At 58.1% G+C, this 18,936-nt stretch overlaps 1 protein-coding gene across 5 annotated transcripts in view; it reads right to left on the reverse strand.

Moving 5' to 3' along the window:
• Window positions 1–18,912, reverse strand: part of PSEN2 (presenilin 2) — a 21,724-nt gene extending 2,812 nt beyond the window's left edge. The window contains exons 1-10 of one of the 5 annotated variants that reach the window (XM_014528270.1): window positions 18,188–18,911; window positions 13,288–13,323; window positions 9,845–10,005; window positions 7,483–7,697; window positions 7,054–7,195; window positions 5,213–5,280; window positions 4,091–4,311; window positions 3,382–3,480; window positions 894–977; window positions 468–569 (exon numbers count right to left, since the gene is read on the reverse strand). In XM_014528270.1, coding sequence (XP_014383756.1) covers window positions 468–569; window positions 894–977; window positions 3,382–3,480; window positions 4,091–4,311; window positions 5,213–5,280; window positions 7,054–7,195; window positions 7,483–7,697; window positions 9,845–9,985 — 1,072 coding nt within the window. In that variant the 5' untranslated portion in view covers window positions 9,986–10,005; window positions 13,288–13,323; window positions 18,188–18,911. Of the gene's footprint in view, window positions 1–467; window positions 570–893; window positions 978–3,381; window positions 3,481–4,090; window positions 4,312–5,212; window positions 5,281–7,053; window positions 7,196–7,482; window positions 7,698–9,844; window positions 10,006–13,287; window positions 13,324–13,985; window positions 14,072–18,187 lie in introns of those variants that run through there. The other 4 variants (XM_014528271.1, XM_014528272.1, XM_014528268.1 and 1 more) reach the window with 4 other exon arrangements.
• Window positions 18,913–18,936: the final 24 nt, after the last annotated feature.

Below are 18,936 nucleotides of genomic sequence, written 5' to 3' on the forward strand. Positions count from 1 at the left end.
GCCCTCCCTGCCCCATGCCCTCCTTCCCTCCAGACTCCAACCAGGTGGCCCTCCTCCTGGTCAAGGCAATGTCTGTCCTGACATGGCTGAACCTGGGAGCTCAGGTCTCCCTCTGACCCCCGACACCTGGTCAAGAACCCCCGGTGCCCCCATCCCGTGTTCTCCTGCACGGCCCCCCTCCCCCGACTCAGTGTCTGTGATCAGGGCCCACCCTGTGCGAGGTGAGTCTCAGAGCTGGGGCCCTGCACAGTGCAGGCCGGCACACGGCTGGGGCTCAGTGACCATGGTTCAATACAGGCTTCAGCCAGCGTGTGCGAGGCCCGCGGCCTGCCGACAGGACCTACCCCCACGGGTTCCTCCTGGACGCCGGCAAGGCCGTCTCCCTCACGCCCTCCGCCCTGGATATCAGGGCTCCCCATCTCCCCCCCACCCGGGGCCCACGGACCATCTGGACACGGGCACCTTACTTTCCTCCTCTTCCTCCAGCTCCTCCCCTGGGGAGCCAGGCAGGGGGGGCTCAAGGACTTCCGGGTACGAGGACTCCCCCAAACTGTCGCAGGAGTCTTCTTCTGGGTCCAGGAGGAGACGCCGGCATCCCCGCGGGGTGGGAGAGGAAGGGAGAGACAGAAGCTGGTCAGAGGCTTCTCTGGAGCTCAGGGTCCCTGCCCGCCCCCTGGCCCGGCGCCAAGGAAAGACTCCCCAGGCCATGTAAGAGGGAAGGGGCTGAGGCAGAGGACGGAAGGCCACCCTCGCTTGGTCCCCAAGATGCCAGGAGGGCTGGTCTTCCCTTCTGCCCCCCAACCTCGTGTCTCCCGGGAAGGCCAGGCCAGGCTGAGCGGGGAGCAGTGAGGGGCCGCCCCCAGGGCCCCGGGCTACCAGCCCCCGGCACTCACCCATCTCTGGGTCGTAGGGGAGCTGAAGGGCCCCCTGAGAGGAGGGGTCCGGCTTGGCCATGCCCACTGTCCACACCATGGCGGCTGGGGGAGGAGAGAAGGGTCATGCCTCAGGCGGGGCCAACAGGCTCCCGGGATCCCCGGAAGCCCACACAAGCCCCCCGTTCCCTGGCATTCGCTGTGCCCTCTGGCAGGAGGCCGCAGGGGAGGGGTCCACACTCACTGACCAGGTTCCGGCAGACAACGCCTTTCCTGTCTTTTTTTGCCTCCTCACCAAAACAATGGCAATAATATCAGCGAACAGTTTGATGAACTAATTGTGTTTTCGTTTTATTGTGTAAAGAACATGTAACATCTATAATAATAAAAGCGTAATATGCTAATTAGACCAGACGTCCTTCCGGACAACCTTCTAGACGAAGCCGGGGCTGTGAGGGAAGCCCGGGTCCTGGGTGCGGAGGGAAGCTGGTGCCGGCAGCCCGGGGAAGGAAGGCCTACTCTTGCAGGAATTTCGTGCATCAGCCTCTAGTAAACTCTATCATCTCAGCCATTTGAAGTGTTAAGTATATGCACGTTGTTGTGGAACAGATCTCCACAACTTTTCCAACTCGCAGCATGGAAACTTCACACCCAGTGACCAGCCCCACTTCCCCTTCCCCTGTCCTTCTACTTCCTGTCTCTATGAGTCCGATACCTCACATATGTGGAATCTACAGTATCTGTCTCTTGGTAACTGGCTTAATCCGCTTAGCATGTCCTCAAGGTTCATGCCTGTAGCACATGTCAGAACTCCTTTCCTTTTCAAGGCTGAGTCGTATTCCACTGTGTCGATACCACATTTGGTTTATCCGCTCACCCATCAGTAGACACCTGGCTGCTTCCAGCTCTTGGCTGTTGTGAATGCTGCTGCTACGAACATGGCTGCACACACACACGCCCAAGGCCTGCTTTCAGTCCTCCTGGGTCTCTGTCCAGAGGGGGCCTGCCGCATCACGTGGTACTAACTGTGTTCTCTCTGGCCTGGAGACTCCCTCTTGCATTCACGCCCAGCTCTGCAGCCAATGCCCGGGGGCACCTCACACTCCATGCGCCCCCACTGCTCCCAACCACTGCCAGTTCCATCCTCTTTGCTGCTCAGACCCAAACACTGCCATCATCCTTGACTCTCATTCCTCTCTCTCAGGTTGTTCTTCAGTCTCTAAATCCAGCTCCTGCCCCCTCTTGATCCCGAACCACTGTTCCCCACCCAGCAACCTGTGCAGTCCTATTAAAACGTCAAGTCACGCCCTGGCCGGTCTGGCTCATGGATAGAGCGTCAGCCCGAGGACTGAAGGGTCCCAGGTTCAATTCCAGTCAAGGGCATGTACCTTGGTTGCGGGCACATCCCCAGTAGGGGCTGTGCAGGAGGCAGGTGATCGATGTTTCTCTCTCATCGATGTTTCTAATTCTCTATCCCTCTCCCTTCCTCTCTGTAAAAAATCAATAAAATATATTTTTAAAAAAAGAGCAAACAAGTCACGTCACGTCAGTCTGAAATCTTCCAGGTTGTGTCACGTCTCACTGAGGAGGAAAAGCCTGCAGGGCCGACTGTGACCTGGACCCCCCTCATCCATCTTAGGCCTCGGCACCTGCTGCTCTTCCTTCTGCCCAGAATTCCGTCCCAGGTTGTCCCAGGGCAGGACACGCCTCCTCTGACAGAGGCCTTCCTTGACCATCGCGTGTGAAACAGCAGCGCCACTGCCCCGGAGTCCTCAGGCCCCGCCCCCGCCCCCCGCCGTCTCTCCACACAGCACGCACCTCCTGGCTTGTCTGCTAGTTACTGCCTGTCCCCCTCCCAGAATGCAAGCTCCGCGAGGGCACAGATGGTGAACGAGTCCAGGCACCGTCCGGTCTTTCCCCACGCGGTGCCGGCTCATCCTCGGAACGTGCCTGGACGGAGCTTCCATTCGACCTTCATTTGTTAGAGGTCACCCAGAACCCTGCAGATGCTCCATCACGGGCTCCAGGGCACCCTGCAGAGCCGGCCCCGGAAGTTCAAGGTCTCTACTTAAGTAAGGGCCACCGGCCACAGACGGAGGGATTAAAGCCACAGGGCTGTGCGCTCTGGGGGCTCCGGCCCCCGCGGGCCTTGTCTCATCGGCGTCTCCGAGGCCCGCAGAGTGCCCGCCACAAGGGGGGCTCTGATACAGGTGTGCTGCACGCATGTGCACCCACCCTACACCTGGCCTGAGCCAGGGGCCCCCACGTGCCTCCCCTCAGAGACTCAACGCCAGCAGCCATGCGGCTGGGGAAGCCGCGGCCCGCCTCGCTCACTTCTCACCTTCGCCCGTGTAACAGCAAGCTGCCGCCCGCTGTCGTCCTGGAAGGGGAGACCCTCCTGAGGTCTCCAGGCCTCCTCCCCGCTTGGGTCAGGGAACAGGTAACCATCCCCCAGTGAACTCTGAAGCCAGGCCTGACCCCGTGTCGGGAGGGGGTGGGGGCCACTCACAGGAGTATATCAGGGCAGGAAATATGGGCTCATTCCTCTCCTGGGCCGTCTCCACCAGCATCCGCAGCGGCCCCTTGGGGCACAGCACAGCCATGAGATCTGGAAAAACAAAGTTAAAAAGGAGATTTATCCCCAAGCACCCCCAAAGAGATGAGCCAGCCCCCTAACACCGGTATGGGGGGGGCGTGCCCCAGAGCCCGAGTGTGAGGCTCTCAGGACGGGCCCTGCCGTCCTATCACCCAACCCACGGTCTCCAGCCACAGCCGCCAGCCTGCCCAGGCGGGAGCCCAGAGCGGGCTGGGAGGGCTACCTGCGAGCAGGGAAGAGGAGGAACTGGGAGTCTCACTTCTCTGGGCCCTAAAACGGAAGAAACAGAACTGGGGAGGCCCTCACACTAATGCCAACGAGGCCGTGGCTAGCGCTCCGGGTGCCTATGATACAGGTGCCGTGCCCAGCCCGTGCCCAGGACTGGCAGTGCATCGAGCTGCAGTGCGAGGGCTCGGTAAACGTCTGCTATTAACAAACCGCTCAGCAGTCGTGAGTCCACGCGGGACAATCTCTCAGAAGGGAGGCCCCCCGCCCCCCGCCCCCAGGCCCGGGGGGAGGGAGGAGGGGCCTTTCCACACCAACCGCGTGTGCCACAGCGAGGCTGGGCCCTCGACGCCGACCCACTGCCTGCCGCAGGCTCTGCCCGCCGGCGCCCACCTACCGTACACAGAGATGGCGCCCAGGATGACCCAGGCGGACCACTCCGGGAGGTACTTGATGAAGACCAAGGCCATGAGCGCGCTGATCATGATGAGGTAGGCCTGCTGCAGCACCAGCGGGCCCTTCCAGTGGATGCACACCATGCCCACCGCCCCGAAGTTCCAGACGACCAGGAACAGGGTGGGGTAGTCCATGGCCACGTTGTAGGTCTTGAGCACTTCCCTGCGGGACCCAAGTCAAGCCCGGGGGGCCGGGCACTCAGCGAGAGCCAGACCCGGATGCCATTCAACACCCTGCTCCTCAGCCCTCAAGTCCCAGCCTGGTTTCCAGCTCCTGGTGCCACTGACCAGCATTCCCTTCCCCATTCCTAGGAGTCCTGCACGAACCACTGGAAATGGTTCTGGAACGAGGGGTGGGGAAGCCGACAGCTCGTTCTTGGGGTGCTCCACGTGGGTGTGCACTGGCACGACCGGAAGGCCCTCAGCCCCTGAACATTCCGGGGAATGTGCTCTCTCCGCTCCCTCCTGTCTCTGTGCCCCTGGGTCAGGCTGATATCCCAAATCAAGGGCAATGGAGACCCTTTTTGCCATAAACTAGGAATAACCCAGGTGCAGCCCAAAGACTAGAATGTAAATTCTGAGGGGTCCTACCCTCCTTGGGTTCACAGAGAGCCTCGTCCCTGAAGGCTCTGCTCGTGTTTTAAATTAGGAACCACAAAGAGACGCGTGGCCCACCACGGAGACCACTCCCGTGTCAGAATAAGGCCTGCAGGCCCAGCCGGTGTGGCCCAGTGGCTGAGCATCGACCTAGGAACCAGGAGGTCACGATTTGATTCCCAGTCAGGGCACTGGCCGGGTTTCAGGCTCCATCCCCAGGAGGGGGCGTGTAGGAGGCAGCCGATCAATCATTCTCATCACTGATATTTCTATTTCTCTTTCCTTCTCCCTTCCTCGCTGAAATCAATAAAAATACGATAAGAAAAGGTCTGTGGAAAGAGGAGCCCGGCTGGGAGCAGACCCTGGGGAGGGTGTGGAGCCCAGGGGAGCCCTTCCCCACCCAGGTCCTTCATGTGCCACAGCGGGAGGGGCCCCGAGGACTCTGCTGCCCACCAGCTGCCACTCACCCGAGGTAGATGTAGGTGAAGAGGAACAGCAGCATCAGCGAGGACATGATCAGCCAGCCGTGGATGAACTAGAGAGAAGCAGGCAGCGTGAGCACAGGTGCCCCAGCCCCATCGCAGCCTCAGGCTCCCGGCGCTGACGCTGCCCAGGCCGGGAACCCTGCTTCCTCAGGCTCCTCCGCGGCTGGGCTGGAGGGCCGGGGTGGCCGTTCTCCAGGCACATGGGGCACAGAAACTCAAGGTCTCCCTAGGCCGCCCTGCGAGTGTACGGAGACCCAACTGCTTTAGGCCTAACACCTGCACCTGACCCACTCAGAGGACATGCTGGCGTCCCTACACGCCAGGCACTGTCTGGGCGCTCGAGGAAGCCAGCAAAGCCTCTGCCCACGCGTGCTGCATTCCAGTGTGAGGGCAGCAGGCGACACACAGATACACACGCATCGTGACAGAGGGCGGCAGGGGCTCTGAAGAAAACCAACTGCAGGCTGGTCCCAGGAAAGCCACCGGTGCTTAGACGAGTGGGCAGGGCAGGCTCTTGGAGAGGCTTCTTTTGAACAAAGTCAACCCAGGGAGTCCTTCCCACCTGAGGGTCTGCAAACACTCCTGTCCTCCCTGCCAAGCTGGGGAGGGTGAAGGACGAGGGGCTGATCCTCAGCCAGTCCCGGGCCCGGCACAGGGCACAGACTGACGCTCCTTCCAGCCTCCCCACCTGCAGACAGACCCAGCTCGGGACACGGCGCCTCAGGCAGGACCTGGTCCCCCAGGAGTGAGGCCGTGGCCTTGTCAGTGCCCGGCTGCCTCTGGAAGGTGCCGACACTTTATCACAGCAGCCCCGCCCGCCCAAGGCCATGGCCATCACCTGAGGTCATGGGACCTGACTGCACAGCCCCGGGACTGGCCACCTGGTGCCTACTGACCACAGCAGTGCTGGCCCCCCACTCCCGGCTCCCAGCTGGGTCTCATCTGTGCTCCGGACAAGCAGCCCTCCACCCTCTTCCCCGTCCACCGCCCTCCCCACCCCAACCTGAAACTCGGGCTCACCTGCACAAGTCATTACCTATCGATAAGCTCAGCTCCCACACACCTCCTGACAGCCCTCCCTTCATGCACCCCACTTCCACCCCCACTGGGAGGGGGCTCATCTCTTCAGGCCGAGCCTCCTCCCCTCCCTCTACCTGCCCCACAGAAGGCGGCAGCCTGAGTACAACGTGCTCACGCCTGTGTGTGAGCGGTTTGCATTAGGTAATGCCTAGTTTAACTTCCTTCTAGTCCTCAGGGCGTCAAAGCTCTGAGAAGCCTGAAACCGAGTCTACAAGCTATGGCATCTCTGGCGGCAATGCCCAGGATGTGGGCCAGGCGGACTCCACGCCTCTACCACCCCGGGGCCACTCCACAGCTGGGGGGGGGGGCGGTGAGTGGGAGGAGAGTGGGTCTCCTAACCAGCACTGGAGACCCAGCATAGCATCTGTACGACCGGCCTAAAGGGAAATGGGAAAATAAAATAAGCCCGGAGGGAAGTATGGGGTAAAGGGAGCCTAGAATAGAACACTCATTCCTTCGGAAGGAGAAGCAAAAGAAAACTGACCTTGAATAGAGAAGTGACATGTGAATGTGGCAAGGAGGAACTCAATTAGGTGGGATTATGTGTAAGTTTAAAACACAAGAGCATTGGCTAACCCATGGTAGGGGCAGGAGAGGGGAGGTAAGAGTACCAAAAACCAGAGTCTGTTTTGCAGAGAAAAAGGAACTCTGATTTTTTTAAGACAACGGTTCCAGCATAAGACGCACCGCAAGGGGGCGGCGGCGGGAGGACCCGGTGGGCGGGACAGGCGGGCGGCGCTCACCTTGTAGCAGCGGTACTTGTACAGCACAACCAGGAAGATGGTCATGACCACGATGACGCTGAGCATGATGAGGGTGTTGAGCACGGAGTTGAGCAGGCGCTGGCCCACCGAGGGCGTGTCCTCGGTGAAGGGCGTGTAGATGCTGAGGGAGGAGGCCAGGGCTCGGTGCCTGTCCCTGCCTGGTCCGTGTGCCCCGCCCCAGGAGCCTTGGACGCCTGCCCTGGGGGCGTGCTGTCGGCCATCCCCGCTGCTGCCCTGCCTTCCAACCCCTCTCCCGCCCCGACCTCAGCCTGAGGACCGGCCCCAGACCAGGGTGCGGACTCTTGGTCCCTGCTCCTTTCTGCCGCTGGCACGGAGCTGCGGTGCCCTGGCCGGCGGAGGCCACCACCCCGACCCAGCCCCGCTCCCACCTGCCGCGGCCCCACTCACAGCTGCCCGTTCTTCTCCGTGTAGAAGCGCACGGACTTGATGGTGGCCACCACCACGACCATGCACAGCGTGACGGGCACGAAGAGCATGATCACGTGCTTCGCCCCGTACTTGAGGGTCAGCTCCTCCTCCAGGCCCGGCAGCCGCCCGGGGACCCCGCTGCAGACGTAGCGGTCAGGGTCTTCCTCCTGGCCCTCCTCGCGGCCCTGGCTTCTCTGTGGGAAGCACACGGTCAGGGCCACGGAGGCCCCAAGGTGGCCTGCCACGCGGCGCGGGTGTGGAAGAGGAAAGGAGGAGGGTGACTGCTGCTTCCGTCTCCGGGCCGCAGTGCAGGTGAGGGAGCTGGGACTGCCAGCTCCTCTGAGGAGTGTAGGAGGACAGCTAGAGAGTCAGAGCCGGCACTGACCACCGCAGATGCAGGCGGGGCCGCGGCAGCCAGAGGAGGTGGTCTCAGGCCCGCGCTTCATGGCTACTGGTGGAGCCCGTCTACAGAGCTCGCCCCACTCAGCACGGGCGCAGGGTGCCCCTCATGCTGCTCACGTGGCCACACGGACGCGGCACCGTCAGGCCAGGCGACAGGAAAACAGAGCAAACTTTTTTTTTAAGTGTTGCTTTTTTTCTTTTTCTTTTTGGTTAATCCTCACCTGCGGATATTTTTCCATTGGTTTTTAGAGAGAATGGAAGGGAGGGGGAGAGACAGAAACACCGATGTGAAGGATACACATCGATTGGTTGCCTCCCGAAAGCACTCCGACCAGGCCCGGGGATTGAGCCTGTCACCGAGGTACGTGCCCTTGACTGGAATCGAACCCAGGACCCTTCAGTCTTGGGGCCGAAGCTCTATCCACTGAGCCAAACCGGCTAGGTCGAGCAAACATTTTTGGTTCACAAATCACAAACTAGAATGGCCAGCACACATAGGGACGGACTTTCTTTGATTATAAATAAGACACTGGGAATTTGCAGAGGAATAAATTACTTTGAACGTTTGTGCCTCAAAACCAAGCATGCAAATTTGCAGCTGAGCCAGAGTGGCTAACCGAGAGTCAGGCGTCTGGGAGGTCCGGGCCGAAGGGAAGTTGGGAAGAGTAAATGAGTGAGCGGCGAAGGAGTGGGCAGGACGCCTGCCAGACGCAGGCACAAATGAACCACAGAATTTGTTCTGGAATTGTGGCAATTCAGGGTCATCAGCTGCTCTGGTAGTTACATTAACAGCCAAAGCCAAAGCCAAATGAAACAAAACTAAAAAACGACTATTGCTTCGGTAGGTGCTTTGCAGGGATTCCAATCTAGATCCTCAGCTGAGAACAGAAGAAACTGTTCATGAAGTGAAGCAACTAAAATGCACAAAACTCCAGGCGCTGAGAGATGAAGAGACTCGCAAGGACAGGCTAAGGAGTGCTGTGCGGTGGCCGTGGTCTTGCGTGGAGGCCAGGACGTTAGAAATGAGCAAGGGGGTCGGGGCTGGAAGAAACATCCCACGGAAGCTGTTTAAATACCAGAATGGGCCAAACCAAGCAGGAGGCTGTTTTTCCCTGAGGGGGGGTGGCGTGGCTGGTGCCTCTCCAAGAACACCCCCCACTCCCTGACCTTATAACCTCCTGCCCTGTGGGCCGCAGAGATCACATCACAGCGCAGCCCCCTTCCTGCCATGAACTGACTGTCCCTCCAATTTCCTGTGTTGAAGCCTCCCCCCCAGTGTGATGGTATCAGGAGGCGGGGCCTCTGGGAGGGGATTGGTCATGAGAGCGGGGCCGTGAGCAGCATCAGGGCCTCTATAAAGGGACCACAGAGAGCACCCTCCCCCTCCCACCACGAGGACAAGGCTGCCTGGGAGCCGGAAGTGGGCCTCTCCTGACACCACATCTGCTGGCACCCGATGCTGGGCTTCCAGTCTCCAGAACAGCGAGGATTAAATCTGTGTCTGTGATAGTCTTGTGACAGCAGCTGGAAAGGAGGGGGACACAGCCCCAGCTCAAAGCCGAACATGACGCAGGTACAGTCATCGCTGGGTCATCGCTGCGTCCCCACGGCTGCCATCTGCCAAAAAGGCTCCCCTCGGCCGTCCCTGAGCCTGTGACCTGTCCCCGCATCCAAACTCACACGCGCGTTCCTCACTAGGAAGGTGAGTGTAGGGCAGGGCTGGGGCAGACTCGCTCGGGCCACTGCAGTCGCACGTCCGGCTGGGCAGTGCGGTCACTCTAAAGCCCTCATGCCTGAGCTGTGCCATGGCAACCACCACTGCCCGCCAGTCCTCACTTTACTCTCCCTCCTCCCGCACCGGGAACGTCCGGCTTCCATCCACAGGCACAGGGACCCCAGGGGCCTGTTTCGAGGCCTCCGCCCGCTGGCGGGAACCTACCCACTGGGCCGCATCCTCTCCGTCCTCGGGGCCCTGCCTGCCTTCCTGGCAGGAGCGAGGCACGGGGCTCTCAGCTGACATCAGGGACGTCCGCTCGTTGCACGCGTCTTCCTCGCTGTCAGAGGCCATGAACGTGAGCATGGCCCTGCCTCTAGAAGTGTCTGGGAAAGCAAACACAGGAGAGCTCATTCCCCTCCCCTGAGGCCAAGGCGGTGGGGGACAGAGGGGGTTAGCGGCTCTAAGACCCGGACACAGGCCCTGCTTGCAGCAACCCCGACACCGTGTGCAATGACCGCTGTACAGCAAGTCCCACAGCCACCAGGCAGCTGCTGCGCCGAGGGACGGCCTCAGGAGACCAGGTCACGGGGGGCAGGCGCCCACTGGAAGTCAGGGCCACTCCCCCGTCAGCACGCTCATCCCTTCCAGCCACAAACACCCGCTGAGCGCCGACAGTGTGCCAGCGACTGTGCTGGGCTCTGGGGGTACAAAGATGAGTAAAGGACACCCTTTTATCGGTAAGAAAACAAACAAAAAGCCACCCAGTGTGACCAGGGTTATGATGCAGGTGTTCCCCACGTGGTGCAGAAGCACCGAGAAGGGGCTAAACCTGAGACCAGGAATGTTTTCTAGAGAAGACAACAGGGTCGACAGACACAGCCTTTTCCAGGTGGGAGGGAAGGGCATGAAGAAAGCTCAGGGCCCACCCGGGGAGGCGTGAAGGGTCTCCCGTACCCCCCTCCCCCAAGGGCAGCGTGACAGGCAGACCAGCTCGGTGTTTAGGAGTGTCAGTCCGGCCACTGCCTGGATAAGGAGGAGGGAAGGGGGCTCCCCTGAAGGCATCAGCGGTGGATGCACGTGAGGGGACAGGACCAGGAGGGTCAGGACGAAAGCAGACAGGACCGGATGTGGGCAAAACAGAGGAGAGAGTCAGGGTGGGCCAGGCGTGAGGAAGACAGGGAGCGGGATCGTCTCCGGAGAAGATGGAATTCGGACCAGGAGCCTGAGTGTCTGTGGGTTAAAAGGCAGAGGCATTAAGAGGGGGCTGAGTGCCTGGGTCTGGGTGCCGGGAGGCAGATGAGAGTCATGAGTTAGAAGTGAGACCATGTGGGATGAGCATGTGTGAGTGTGCATGTGTGCATGTGCGTGTGAGTGTGTGTGTGTGCACGTGAGTGTGTGTGTGTGTGTGTGTGTGTGTGTGTGCGCGCGCGCAGTGGAAAAGTACAGCTGAGGCAGGACCCCAGGAAGACTCAGGAAGAAGGGACTACACAGGACAGAGGCCTGTCCCCAATGTGTGCTGTCCCGAGCGGTGTGTATACACAACAGCACCATACAGAAGCCAGTGCAGCCCAAAGGGGCTGGGAAAACGCCAGAGAACCCCTGATGGATCTGACTGTCCCCACCGACATCGGGCAGGGGCGGCTGAGCTGCCACCAGGAGCAGCTCTCCCCGTCACCACCTCGCAGAAGCCCTCTAGGCTGAGCTGCCACCAGGGCCAGCTCTCCCCATCGCTGCCTCCCGGAAGCCCTCCAGCTGAGCTGCCACCGGGGCCAGCTCTCCCCGTCACTGCCTCCCAGAAGCCCTCTAGGCTGAGCTGCCACCAGGGCCAGCTCTCCCCATCGCTGCCTCCCGGAAGCCCTCCGGGCTGAGCTGCCACCAGGGCCAGCTCTCCCCATCGCTGCCTCCCGGAAGCCCTCCAGGCTGAGCTGCCACCAGGGCCAGCTCTCCCCATCGCTGCCTCCCGGAAGCCCTCCGGGCTGAGCTGCCACCAGGGCCAGCTCTCTCCATCGCTGCCTCCCGGAAGCCCTCCAGCTGAGCTCCATGCCACTGGGCTCAGACAGCCAGGTCTGCCCGCTGCTGAAGGTTTGTCTCCAAGTCGGTCACCCTCATAATTTATCATACTGAGGCCAGCAGGGTCCTCGCGGCAGCGTCTGTGGCTGCACTCAGGGCTGTGGTCTGGATTATTCCTGCGTGACTTCAATTCCCTCCCGATTAATAAGCACATGGCAGAGCCTACCTCTGGCCACCTCGCCGCCTTGCGCCCCTTACACAGAACTCCTGCCAAAGAGTCGCATGTGGCTCGCGAGCCACGGTTTGCTGAGCCGCAGTTTGCCGACCACTGACCTAGAACTAGGATCTGCTCCCTGGTGGCAGCTCCTGGACCAGGAGAGTCTAGTCAAGGCCCAATGTGGGGGACACACTTTGTAGCCCCGACACACGGCGAGAGCTGGGTGATTCTTAGCTTGACTTCCTTCACCTAATGGAGGTCTGGAACTTCAAAGTCCTCCTCTCTGAGGCTGTCTTTGGGGGAAAACCTAAACACACACCTGCCTGGACCCACAGCTCCTCGCTGCCCTCTGGCCTCGGTGAATTCTTTCTACCCCCGAGGGGGCCTGAAACACAGACACGGCTGGATTTTCTCAAAACCACGTGGCCCTGAGTCTCAGCATTCCCCCCGCAGCAGCCCAGACAGGATGGGCAACTTCGGGGGCTCTAACACTGTTTCCAGCGCCCCGTTTGGTCTGGGGTGTGGAGTAATGTAGTAACAACCTCCCTCCCCGTTCTTCCCAGGCCTCTGGGGCCTGTGCTATCAGGGCCTGGAGGAGCGGTCGGGAGGCCCTGCATCTGAAAAGTGATGGGTTCAACGTTACCCGAGACCTGGTCCCAGCTCTTAAACACATGCCAGGCTGCTCATTTGAGATGCAGATCCCGGGCTCATCCTGACCAAGGGCCAGGGGTCTGCACTCTCAGGGAGCCCAGCGTGGTTCCCAGGCTGGTGTCAGGCCTTCTCTGGGGCTGCCCTGCCCGGGAATCAGACGCCCAATCCTGGGCCCAGCTCAGAACTGCAAGTGTTGGCCGCACTCCACCTTCCTGCCCTCCCTCCCCACCCTCCCTCCCCCCTTCCTCCCTCACCTCTGACCTCTCCTCCCTCTGACCACTCCTCCCTCTGCCTCACCCACCCCCCCTGGCACCCCCACTGCTCGTGCTCCGTGCCTGATAATGGGGGTGTGGCAGAAAGAACAGCCCTTTCTTTGGAACACCCTGCGTCTGGTGAGAGCAGGGCAGGCAGAGGAGCAGCTTTCAGACCAGGAAAGCTGCAGGGCGAGAAGAAAGTCCGAGGGCTGGGATGGTCCCCAAGCCATGCCCACCGTGGAGGAGGGTGTGGGAAACCGGGGCTCCAACACCCCTACTACACACTGGACCCACCTTTCTTTCTTTTTTAAAAAAATGTTTTTATTGATTTTAGAGGGAGAGGAAAGGAGAGGGAGAGAAACATGGACAGGCCACTTCCTGCACGCCCCCTCCTGGGGATAGCGCCTGACAGGGCATCGAACCCGTGACCGTGGTGCATGGAATGGCGTTCAGCCAACTGAGCCACACGGGCCAGGGCCGGACCCGCCTTCCTGGAGGCAGTAAAACTTTTCAAAAGCTTTAAAAATTCATACCTTTTGATCCTGAAACGCTACTTCTTGGAATTTGTCCTAAGAAAATAATAAAAGATTTACATAAAAATCTGTTTGTCGCATTTATTTATAATTATTTAAAAAAGTGGAAATGACGGAACTGCCTCTGTCCTATGGTCTATCCATCTGAGAGGTTTATGATGGGAACAGTAAGAAACGTATTTCAAAGAATATTCAGTAACAGGAAAAACTACAACAGGCTGTTACACGTAATATATAACTTCACACACACAGTCACCTGAATTTTCTTTAAAAATGTATATAGATAAGGCCTGGCAAAAAAAATCACAAAACATTAAAGGAGGTTATCTTTGGATAGTGAGATTGTGGGTGAATTTTACTTAATGTTTTTCTGTATTTCTAAAGCTTCTATAATAAGCGTGGATTGCATTTGTAGGGCTGTTTTTAAAGCTCTTAACTTTTTAAAGGGAAATAATGAGCATCAACATAGACAGACTGTCTTCTCAGGAAGCCGCTCTCCGTCCTCTGCAGCCCTCTGCTCCCGGCTCTGAGGACAGAGCCGCTGGGAGGCACTCCCTGTGCTTCTCGGTGGGAACGGCCTACTGGTCCCTGAAATCCTCGGAGGGAGAAGTCGCCACCCAAACCTGCAGATAAACAACCTTGTCGCGCATGCCTGTCCACCCAGCAGCAGCGCGAGGTCCCCACGGAGGCTGACTCACGGGCGGGGGGGGGGCTGGGTGACTCTCCCACCACTGGTGTCAAATCCTGTCACCCACATAGCAACCAGCGCTCCGTTCTCTGCGGGAGCGCGGGACGGTGCAGGGGGGCCGAGGGGGGGGCAGGGGTGTGCCGCGCAGGAGACTGTGTTTGTTGTTCTGGAAACGGAAAGCTGCCTGGGATGAGGATGCAAAATCCAACACGCAAACAGCCACCGCTCCCCCATCCATCAGCTCAAAGGGACAGAAACGCTGAAGCAGCCGAACCAGGGGATTGTGACCCAGAGAATTTCTCCAACGCACTCCGGTCAGCAGGTCCCGCGGCCATCATGAAAACCCGGTGACCCCGTTTCTCCGACCTTCTTTCCATTTCGGGGAAATGTACATGTTTTGGCCTTGAAATTTAAGGCCAGCGGACCTCGGTAGGAAACAGACTTTAAAATGCCACCGCAAACACTGGTGCCTCATGGGAAAAGATGGAAACTGTAGCCCACGAGCAATCTGGGAGTTACTGCACTTCCCACAAACACTTAGGGCTGCAGAGAAAGGGCTGGGTCCCGACACCTCATTGGGTTTTGTTTGTTTGCTTGTGTGCAGGCCTAGCAGAACAGGCACTCTCCAGGGCCACACCTCACAGGGCTCCCATGGCTCCTGGGAAGTTCCCAGTCGCCCCTTATATGGGGAAAGGGTTTGCTAAGGGGAGGAAATCCCCCTAGAATTTTCCTTAGAAATGTCTACAGCTTCCCTGCCTTCTGTGTCCCCAGCCCCGGGCATCTGCCCATGTACAGTGGGGCCTCGACTTACGAGTGTCCCGACTAACGAGTTTTTTGAGATACCAGCTGTCTCTCCGCCAATTTTTTGCATTGAGTTGACAAAGTAATTTGAGTTAACGAGCTCCTTAACGAGTTTGGTCTCTGAACGAATTAAACTCGTAAGTCAAGGCCCCACTGTATTTGGCCCCAGATGACATTCATCCATCTGTCCATCCACCTCAGCCTGTCCCGTGATGGACATCACCTGCTGGGGAGGAGGCTCTGCCACATACTCCCCGGCTGCAAGGCCTCGGGCCATTTAACATCCCATGGTCCTTTCCTCTGCTGGAAAAAGCGAAATACGCACACCTCGCAAGAGTACTGCAAAAACTAGAGATGATGTGTAAAGCACTTGGCACATAGTAGGTGTTCAATAAATGGTGGCTATAATGATGAAACAGAGGCAGGCACACAGAGGGGACAATGGAAGCCGGCTGATGCCCCTCTTGGGAGGGTCCCAGGCAACATGAACATTTGTCAAACCAAAGGGCGCGTCCATAGGACTATGTCAGAGCCGGCAAGGCCCTCAAAGGCCATCGAGTCAGCGCCATTTTATAGACGCCCAGAGGGACAAAAGCAAGTCCCAAGGCCAAAAGCCCCCCAACAGTTCAGGTCCCCCAACTGCCAGTTGAGGAGCTCATCCCTGCCCCTACCTGTGAGGGGCACATACCGGCCGGGCCAGGGCCACGGTCACACAGCGGCCCACACAGCACACCGCGTGGGCTCTCCGAGTACACACCCACACTTACAAGGCCCGGGCCTTTTCCTTGTCTTTAACACACAGCTTCTCCCAACACTGACAAGAGGTCAGTGGATTACAAATACTCACCAGATCACCTGCCACCTTACAAACTCGAGTCTCTCTCCTGACCCCCGCCTCACAAGCCCTCTTCTCTTAGTGCTAAAAGGGGGGTGGCGCCAACATGGGCATGGCACAGGGACGGGGAGTGCCCACGTGTGGGCATGGGGCAGGGGGCAGAGCACTGCTTCTCTGGGGCAATCAAAAGGGAGTGTTGGAAAGGGCCCTGCTCTGGCACTGGTGAGATAAATGATGTCTACACACCAGTCAAATCCCGTTTTCTAAGAATACTCAACGCAGGGAGAATTCTGAAGGCATAACGTTAGCAGGAAGAATAGGACACACAGCTTCCTCTCGATTCCTACCTCTAATATTTCAGCAGGTCACTAGATACGGACGTGCATGAACTGCTAGAAGGCAACGCATGTGAACAGTTGTCATCACTGGACCGAGGGCTAACGGGCTTTTAAAAAATATTGCCTGAATTTTCTAGAATGCACACATATTACTTTTATTTTTAAAAAGTCAGCGGAAAGGTGAGCACCCTTTCAATTTCTCTTCCACGTTCCAGAAGACTATGTTGGCAAAGACGACTGAGCAACCCATTCTCCCAGGCAATGAAGAGGCTGGGAAAACCTCCCTCCCTCCTGGACATCCGGCCTTGACTAAGGTCTGATTTGAAATTCCTCTCTTCCTCAGATCTTAACAAGGCACCCTGACCACTTCCAGGCCTGGAGGCCGACACGGATTACACAAGGCCTGGGCCCAGGCCAGCCCGGCCAGCCCAAGGTGAGAACCACCTCCGGGCCCTGGCGGGTGGCAGGCGTGCCAGCCTGGAGCCCTCACATTCCTCCCCAGCCCCTCCCCCAGCTGCTGGGGTCAGAGAACAGGTGGAAATACTTGCAAAAATCTGTGTCCTAAAGTCAGAGCAACAGCTGAGCACCAGCCAAAGATGTCTTTAGTAGAGACACACATGTGGCTTTGGTTTCTTTTTTTAAAGTGTGTGTGTGTGTATATATATATATGTATATATATATACACACACACATATATATATATATAAATATATTTTTATTGATTACAGAGAGGAAGGGAGAGTGATAGAAACATCTATGATGAGAATCATTGATTGGCTGCCTCCTGCACGCCTCACACTGGGGATGAAGCCTGCAACCTGGGTGTGTGCCCTTCACCGGATTCAAACCCGGGACTCTTCTGTGCACAGGCCGACACTCTATCCACTGAGCCAAAGCAGCCAGGGCTCTCTCTCTATATATATTTAATTTATTTTTTGCTTTGTCAGGTAGTCGGGAGACCACACAGACATTTCCTGGCAGCAGTGCAGGGACGTGGGTGGGGGTGAATGTGGGAAACCTCTTTCGCAAAAACTCAAAAGATTAAGACAGCTGGCTGGGATCAAATCCTAGTGCTCAGTCACGAAGCCACATCGCAGGAAACGTGGCTTAGCTCTCTGAATCTCGGTTTCTCCTCCCGGAGGAGGGTGAAAATCATCGCTACTGTAGTATGTATGGTCGGAGCTCTTAAGGCAGCGGTTCTCAACCTGTGGGTCGCGACCCCTTTGGGGGTCGAACAACCCTTTCACAGGGGTCGCCTAAGACCATCGGGGAACACACATATAATTACATATTGTTTTTGTGATTAATCACTGTGCTTTAATTATGTTCAATTTGTAACAATGACATTGGGGGTCACCACAACATGAGGAACTGTATTAAAGGGTCGAGGCATTAGGAAGGTTGAGAACCACTGTCTTAAGGTAATTGTGAACTACTGTACAAAACAGCTTTTCATGGACTAGGACAGTGATGGCGAAGCTTTTGAGCTCGGCGTGTCAGCATTTTGAAAAACCCTAACTTAACTCTGGTGCCGTGTCACATATAGACATTTTTTGATATTTGCAACCATAGTAAAACAAAGACTTATATTTTTGATATTTATTCTATATATTTAAATTCCATTTAACAAAGAAAAATCAACCAAAAAAATGAGTTCGCGTGTCACCTCTGACACGCGTGTCATAGGTTCGCCATCACTGGACTAGGACTAACTCATAAAGGTATGTTATGTCATGATCATCATCAATAACTTGGAGAGACAGATGCCAAGGTAGGTAGGGAACTCGTATTTGGCAAACCCTGTTTGCACAGGGGCACGGTGAGCAGGGCATGGCCACAGGCGTGACACCAGCCCTGGGCGTCCAGGCACATCTGAGCGGCAGCCTTGCTCGTCCCTGACCTCCACTTTCTCAGACAGGAACACTCATCCCCATACACACACTCCAGGCCTGCACAGGTACTTCAACCCCAAACGATACAGAATGTTCCTGAAAACCACAAACGATCGCCACTCCACTCGGTACCAACAGTCCTCCAACACCCGCCCCCCCTCCTGAGAGCCCCTCACCTACACAACGCAACACGGACAGCCTGCCCGCCTGAGGCCGCAGCTCTGAGCTGGAGCCAGGATCCCCGCCCCTTCACCAGCTCGGCCCCCAAAACACAGCTGCTGACAGACATGTTTCCCCGCTCGCACTCAACCCCATTCTCACAGCCGGGAACCTGAGGCTCACGCACCTGCAGCCGCTTCTCCAGAGCCTAATTCCTGCCAAAGGTCTTGGCTGAAGGCCCTGCAGGCTCAGGTGTCTGCAGAAGGAGCTGTGCACACAGCAGGGCATCCGTGCGGGCAGCACGCAGACTTGGCAGCCCAGGGAGTCAACTTGGGGTGAAGTTGGCTCCGCAGTTGTTCCGGTGGGCGCTCCCAGGCTGCCCGCCTGCAGTGAGCCACCAACCACAGTGCACCCCTTCACCGGGGAATACTCGAGAAGTCAGCAGACAGGAGCCTTCCATCCAACGGCCCAAGGGCGGAGCTGGCCCACGGGCTGGGCAGCAGGACTCGAGGCCAGGACGGAGCCTGGCTGTGCTGTCTCCTACCTGGGCGACCTCCGTAGGAGGTCTGTGGGCTGCGTTTCTTCGTCCATAACATGTGGGCTGGGGACTAGCTACTGTCCCAGGCTCCTTCAGCTCCAAATGCTGGGTTCTGGGCGCCTCCCACAGCTGTAAGTGCCGATAAAACAGCCCAACACCCGGGCACCAGGTCGCCGGCTCCGGGCCGCGACTGCGTCCAGCTGCTCACACGCCCAGAAAGACCCGTCTCCCTCCTGCCCCTGCAACGCAGGACCAGCGCCGGTGCCACGGCCGGAGGGAGGAACAAATGCCCCGTCCACACGCCCACGTGCACGGCCCCTTTAAATGGCCCCTTTAAATGCTCTGGCCCTTGAACAGCTCGCCCCGCGCCCAGCTCAGCGGGGGTCGGCGGCGGAGCA

Source organism: Myotis brandtii, unplaced genomic scaffold, assembly GCF_000412655.1.
Source record: "Myotis brandtii unplaced genomic scaffold, ASM41265v1 scaffold627, whole genome shotgun sequence".
In the NCBI taxonomy this organism is placed as follows: Eukaryota; Metazoa; Chordata; class Mammalia; order Chiroptera; family Vespertilionidae; genus Myotis; species Myotis brandtii.